The 6,616-nt window shown below is 37.7% G+C and overlaps 1 protein-coding gene across 6 annotated transcripts in view; it reads right to left on the bottom strand.

Moving 5' to 3' along the window:
* LOC106876343 (uncharacterized) overlaps window positions 1–6,616 on the bottom strand; it is a 394,374-nt gene that overhangs the window by 130,615 nt on the left and 257,143 nt on the right. For all 6 annotated transcript variants that reach the window (XM_052968977.1, XM_052968976.1, XM_052968980.1 and 3 more), the window contains 2 exons: window positions 4,638–4,977; window positions 1,618–1,765 (listed from right to left, as the gene is read on the bottom strand). In XM_052968977.1, the coding sequence (XP_052824937.1) occupies window positions 1,618–1,765; window positions 4,638–4,928 (439 nt within the window). In that variant the 5' untranslated portion in view covers window positions 4,929–4,977. The remainder of the gene's footprint in view (window positions 1–1,617; window positions 1,766–4,637; window positions 4,978–6,616) is intronic.

The following is a 6,616-nucleotide window of genomic DNA, read 5'->3' as shown; positions in this document are numbered from 1 at the left end:
TATATATATATATATATATATATATATATATATATATATGTGTGTGTGTGTGTGTGTGTGTGTATATATTTATGTACATCTTACATCCTAGCTTCAATAGTTTCTGAGATAACCAAAGCAGACACTGAAGAAATCAATCAACCACACAAATACAGCAATATAGTTCAAAAGAACAAAGGCTGTTGTAGTATTGGTAAAAAAAAGGAAGACAGGAGAAACAATAAGTCTATGTGCCAGTGGATACAGTGCAGTGGTGACTGAATATTTGTTGGTCAGCCAGAAAGCCTCTTATTACATCTTGTCTAGAAACAATGAATCTGTAAGTTAGTGGGTGTGGTGTGATGGCAAGCAAGTGTTCCCTTATCAGTAGAATAGCTTTCTTGTTTTGTTTTGATACAGCCTGAAATGTTCCTGAGTGTAGACATGGTACTGTCCTATATACATCAACGATGTCGTCTCCTTCACTGGACACGAAACTCGGCTTGCGAAGACCTGTTGGGGCAAGCAAAAGGGAAATCGTGATGGCACCTGTGTCCAGCGTCGCCTTTCTTGCACTTGTGCCATGGCACGTGTAAAGACTTTCGAGTGAGATCGTTGCCAGTGCCGCTGGACTGGCTCCTGTGCAGGTGGCACGTAAAATACACCATTTTGAGCATGGTTGTTGCCAGTACCGCCTGACTGGCCTTCGTGCCGGTGGCATGTAAAAAGATCCACTACACTCTCGGAGTGGTTGGCGTTAGGAAGGGCATCCAGCTGTAGAAACTCTGCCAAATCAGATTGGAACCTGGTGTAGACATCCGGTTTCACCAGTCCTCAGTCAAATCGTCCAACTCATGCTAGCATGGAAAGCGAACGTTAAACGATGATGATGATGATGATGAATTACTCTAATGTGAGCCTTATTTGGCTGTTGGCTATCTTGGTTAGAGGAAACGAACAAAGGTTTACAATCTATTAAACTGATCATGTCCTAGTTCTGTTTAATATTGCATGGATAGTTTTAAACTGAACAACAACAACAATATACAATGGCCTCCATGTTTGCTCATTATATTAGTCACTGAAGTTGCTAAAACTAGCAACGAAATCTCCTGCAAATCACACCCTACTATCTTGAAAATTAAATGGCATCAAATAGTATAATCCGCAATACACTACCTGAAAAAAAAGACAGAACTGTGACGGTTAGAATGTCTTTAAAGACATTCTAACCATCTTCATCTCAGAACATCCAGAATCGTACTCAGCTAAGCAGAAGAAGAGTATACCTGAAAGAATAGATCTGTTGGTCATCTCTAGTGGCTTAGCCAACAATCTGTGTTAGCCTAACCTGAGGCCACACAACACTTTTTGAAATGATTATAAATTAAGAATAGGATGTAGATACTTAACAGATGTTTATATATCATCTACACACTACATGCGTACTACTCCAGTTTTAAATAGTCGTAAAAATAATTCAACCTATTGCCGCATCTAACAAATTCTTTTTGGTTAATTTCAAACAGACACAGAAAATTAGACATTCTTGAAGAGGTTGACTGTTTTATCTCTCTAGTCAACAAATGATGGAGTGATAGATCAATGAAGTGGTCATGTGAAGAGAGTTAAACTTACCTTGTAGTTTTTTCAGTACAGCTACCTCCATTTTTAGAACCTGCTTGGGCTGTTTGGCAGATTCCAGCTTTAAGGCCACAGATTCTTTGGTTATTAGGTCAAACCCCTCGTATATTTCTCCAAATCCGCCACCACCAATTTTGCGCACCTGGAAAAGGATAATAAGGGAAAAAATAAGATAAACAATAAAATAATGATAAACAAAAAAGCCTTAAGCTTGTAACTCAAAGAAATTTACAGAAATACTTTCTAACATAAATATTGGACCATAAATTTTGATGCAAAGGATAGAGTCAATTATTTCTTGGAATGTAGCATGCTCAATCTTGAAAACCCAGTTTTGCCATGGCAACAGAGCTTAATTAAAAAAAACTTTTTTTTTTTAAAGTTTGATATCAATTAACATATTACGTTTTAGGGTGCTATTGGTCATGCCTAATCCCTTGACCAAAGGAACACTCCAGCCAATGTGTAACTGGCAGTGTGGCCTGGTTCGCATACAAGCAGCACAAGATATAAATCAGCATCACCAGGCAGAGGGTTCATCCAGCAATGGATTAAAAACATAGCTGAATGGAATTGTTCTCTAACATAGATATAAGGCCACATATTTGAAGGAGGCAGGATATTTGATTTGGATGATCAAAAAAAAAAAAGGAGAGATGAGCAGACCTGGAATGCCTGAGTGGGAACTAACTTTGAGAAGAAGCCATTATAATAGCATTAGAAAAGGCAGGGAGAGGACAGCACAGATGTGAACCAGAGGCTGGAGTGTATCTGTGAGTGACTTTACATCAACCAGTTGGGTAGCTTTTTTCTGGATGCAGTCTCAGATGTTTGTGAGCAGAGCAACAGTACTATTCCAGATGTGAAAGCATTATTCCATTGAGGGCCATTGACTGAGCCATGTTGAATTATCAATAACTGTTCAGGTGTAATATCGAGAATATTTGGTTATATTTCAAGCAGGTCAAACAGACCCAGCAGAAATTCCTACTTTGGTTTATACCATAATCTACGACATCAAGCTGTTATGGAAGGAGTGGATTGGAAGAGTTTCCAAAACAATTAATTTGCATAATTCTTGATCAAGCTTCGGTTCTTGTGAGAAACCGAATTTTCTCAACACTGACCTAACAGTTAATTAATTAATTACCAAACATTTCTCGTTCTCTGCCTACTAAATAATTCAGGTAGCAACTCTATTATAACCACATAGCACAGCTAGCTCCAGCTGGTACTGTCAGATATAATGTATAACAAATGAAGATAACCAGGCCAAAACCTCATTTTCTTCACATTAATTAATTGATGATGCAAGCAATAAAAGACCACATGAAGAAAAGTTGATGTGATGCTGTTCATTAGCCCTAAGTTAGTGTCGATCCAGCCACTATACTTTTATTGAAACACAGTCATCATCATCATCATCATCATTGTTGTTATCATCAAGTTAACACCTGACTCTCTATGCTTGCAAGGGTCAGACAGAATTTGTTGAAACAGATTTTCTACAGCTGGATGCCCTTCTTGTCACCAACCTTCACCTGTTTCCAATCAAGATAATATCTCCCTATGACCATACATGCTTTCCACAGAAGACTGGAAACAAACAACCCCACTTGTATGACAATGATGCTCATTTACAACCATCACACGATGTATAGACAAGGATGCATACAAATACACACACACACACACACACACATGTGCATACACACACACATGTGCATACACACACAAAAACAGGCTTCTTTCAGTTTCTGCCTACCAAATCCATTCACAAGGCTTTGGTCGGCCTGAGACTATAGTTGAAGACATTTGTCTAAAGTGTCACACAGTAGGACTGAACCAAAAACCACATGGTGTGGCAGCAAGCTTCTTAACCACATGGCCATGCCAACACCTACAGTGATTCTACAAATGTATCAACAATGTATCCTTTATAATGAAATATCATAAATATTTGGTTACCATTTCTAGTGGGTTACCAATGGCCATGCAGTCTACTCAGCCTGTAGAAAATTCTAACTGGGCCCCACCTGCGAGGTCATGCACTGTTTATCTTGATATGAGACCACCATGTCGCACACATATAGTTGTGATGCATGTGCCTGGTGCACCCTTATCAGACGGGTAGTCATGATGGGTATACTGGGCTTCGTATACTTTACCCAAGTGTCACTTTGATTGCAAGCACAGCTCTCTCACTCAATAATAATAATAATAATAATAATAATAATAATAATAATAAGGGTTTCAAATTTTGGTACAAGACCAGCAATTTCAGAGGTGGGGCTAAGTCTATTATATTGACCCCAGTGTTATCTGGTACTTACTCTGTTGACCCCAAAAGGATGAACAGCAAAGTCAGAAAACTTGGACTATTTGAAATTTTTAAATGTTTTCCACCTGTGCAAGAAAAAACCTAATAAGTTTACCAAAGTATTACCTCAAAGTGAGATTACTTAAGATTGGAATTCATTTGGTGGAGATTTGAGAACTACTTTTAAGCATACATGTAGGCTCTTGTGTGGGTGACACATAAAAGACACCATTTTCGAGCGTGGCCGTTGCCAGTACAGCCTGACTGGCCTTCGTGCGAGTGACACGTAAAAGCACCCACTACACTCTCTGAGTGGTTGGTGTTAGGAAGGGCATCCAGCTGTAGAAACTCTGCCAAATTAGATTGGAGCCTGGTGTTGCCATCCGGTTTCACCAGTCCTCAGTCAAATCATCCAACCCATGCTAGCATGGAAAGCGGACGTTAAACAATGATGATGATGATGTAGGAGCATCCTTTGACTTGATAGAGTTGGTAATGGGCAGTGGTAAATGAAGGTAAAGATGAGGTAAAAATAGGAGGGGAAAGATCTGGCATTTTGTATCTTGAGTGTAGGGAGGCAATGGTTGGTGATTGAATATCAGAAGTGGTGTTATGAGTGAAAAAAAAAACAAAAAACAAAGATGGGTGGAAGGAGATGATTAAAGAGTGATTGAACCTCAGTGATTGAACTTACCACTTTCCATCGGTCTTTCACAACCTGAGCTGGTTGGATTAGGTCTTCTGTAGTCATAGTGCTACTGTTACTGGCAACTGCAGCTGAAGATCTGTGCAGGAGCTGCTGAGTCTGCTGCTGCTGTTGATGATGGTGGTGGTGATGGTGGTGGTGGTGGTGGTGGTGGCTGGGCTGCTGCGGAGGGGTGTGAGGGTGGTGCTGTTGCTGCTGGTGACTGTGGTGATGTAGTCTCCGAACACTGCTAACAGCAGTAGGGGCGGGACGACAAACTCCAGCTTCTTTTTTGACCATAGATCTGCTCTAGAGACAAAGCAGGGCATCCTGGCGAACCGACTCCAAACTGGAAAGGAAAAGAGAAAGAGAGAAAGGAAGTTAAATAAATGAACTGGCAAAAGGTCTGAAAATTACATATATAGCAGCGCTGTTAATATATCATAAATCATGGCATGTATTTACATATTAAATATATTTACATATTATATATCATCATCATCTGTAGAGTGGTTGGTGTTAGGAAGGGCATCCAGTCATAAAAACTCTGCCAAAACAGTCACAGCATGGGGTAGTTTTTCTACCTGGCTAGCTTCTGCGAACCATCCTACCCATGCATGCATGGAAGATGGTCATTAAATGAAGATGATTATATATATATGCATGTATGTATGTATGTATATGTATCATTCAGCCACAGTAGTGGTCAAATATATTCTTAAGTCCACCATTTCGTCAATCACAGAAGCTTCCAAGCTTTATCACTAATTCAGTTCTCAACTAAATTGCAAACTGTTAACAGTTTTAAAGAGAACACTTCCTCAGCTACACTTTGGCATAAATAGTTTGAGATTTGGTTCAGTAGAAAAAAGTTACATCAAAATATCTGCGACCTCAAGGGGGGCAGTAAGGCACCTACTCATTTTCAATTAACATAAATTTTTTTATTTTAAAATAAAAGTATACTTTTCTTAGACTTAAATCATAGAAAAATGCATGGGGAATTCAAAATCATTAGTTGCATTGAACAAAAATTAGTAGCAAAAAGTTATGAGGTGAAATATCATGAAATTTATTGTCAGTAAGTGAGGAAGTAAGAAGTAATACCCCAAGCTATAATATTAAGATAAGAATATATTTCTAAAATGAATGTTTACATTCTACAATGGTGTGTTGGCAGAAACGTTAGTGTGCTGGGCAACATGCTTCGTGGTATTTTATCTGCCTTTTCGTTCTGAGTTCAAATTCAACTGAAGTCAACATTACCATTCATATATTATATTTCTTTAATTATTTAATAAAGTTATTTGTAATATGCTGTTGAATTAGGGTAAGTTTAACTTTTATTTTTGCTTTTCCTTTTTAGTTGCTGTACTTTTCTTTTTAGTTAATTATTTAATCAGGCTAGTTCATTAATATATGCTTCAGGTATGTGCATCTAAATTTATTGAGGCAGGAATATAGTCATTTTGGCTGTGTCTCTATGGGCAGACTTGAAGACATGTAGTAAGGCTGTCCAGAAAACGCATTGGTTAAAAGTGCTTATATTCTAAATTTACTTTTTAAATTTCAAAATTAATTAAAAGGGACTTTTCGTAAATCAAATTTATATTAATAGGATGTAGGTAATTTTAACTTGTGTATATCTGATATGCTTTTATAATTACTGTTGTATCGAATAATTATTGATAGATCTAGATTAGCAGTAGTCAGTGCTATTATCCCTAGCTCAAATCTAGGTTACTTCAGGTGTCTTGTTGTTTGTAACTTTTGGTGAGCCATGGTGCAACCAATAAGATGATAAAATTCCCTGCCATTAATTTGGTATAGATGGGTGATATCAAATAATTCAATCACAACATATATTTAAATTAAGCATGAAAAAAATTGAAATATCATCATCACTTCCATGGAAAAATTGAAATATTATCTTTCAGCATTTCATAAGTTAAAATCTTAAATTATTAATTGACACATTATTAATTATC

Source organism: Octopus bimaculoides, chromosome 6 (assembly GCF_001194135.2).
Source record: "Octopus bimaculoides isolate UCB-OBI-ISO-001 chromosome 6, ASM119413v2, whole genome shotgun sequence".
Classification (NCBI taxonomy): Eukaryota; Metazoa; Mollusca; class Cephalopoda; order Octopoda; family Octopodidae; genus Octopus; species Octopus bimaculoides.
This window is presented reverse-complemented; position numbering and strand designations above follow the sequence as displayed.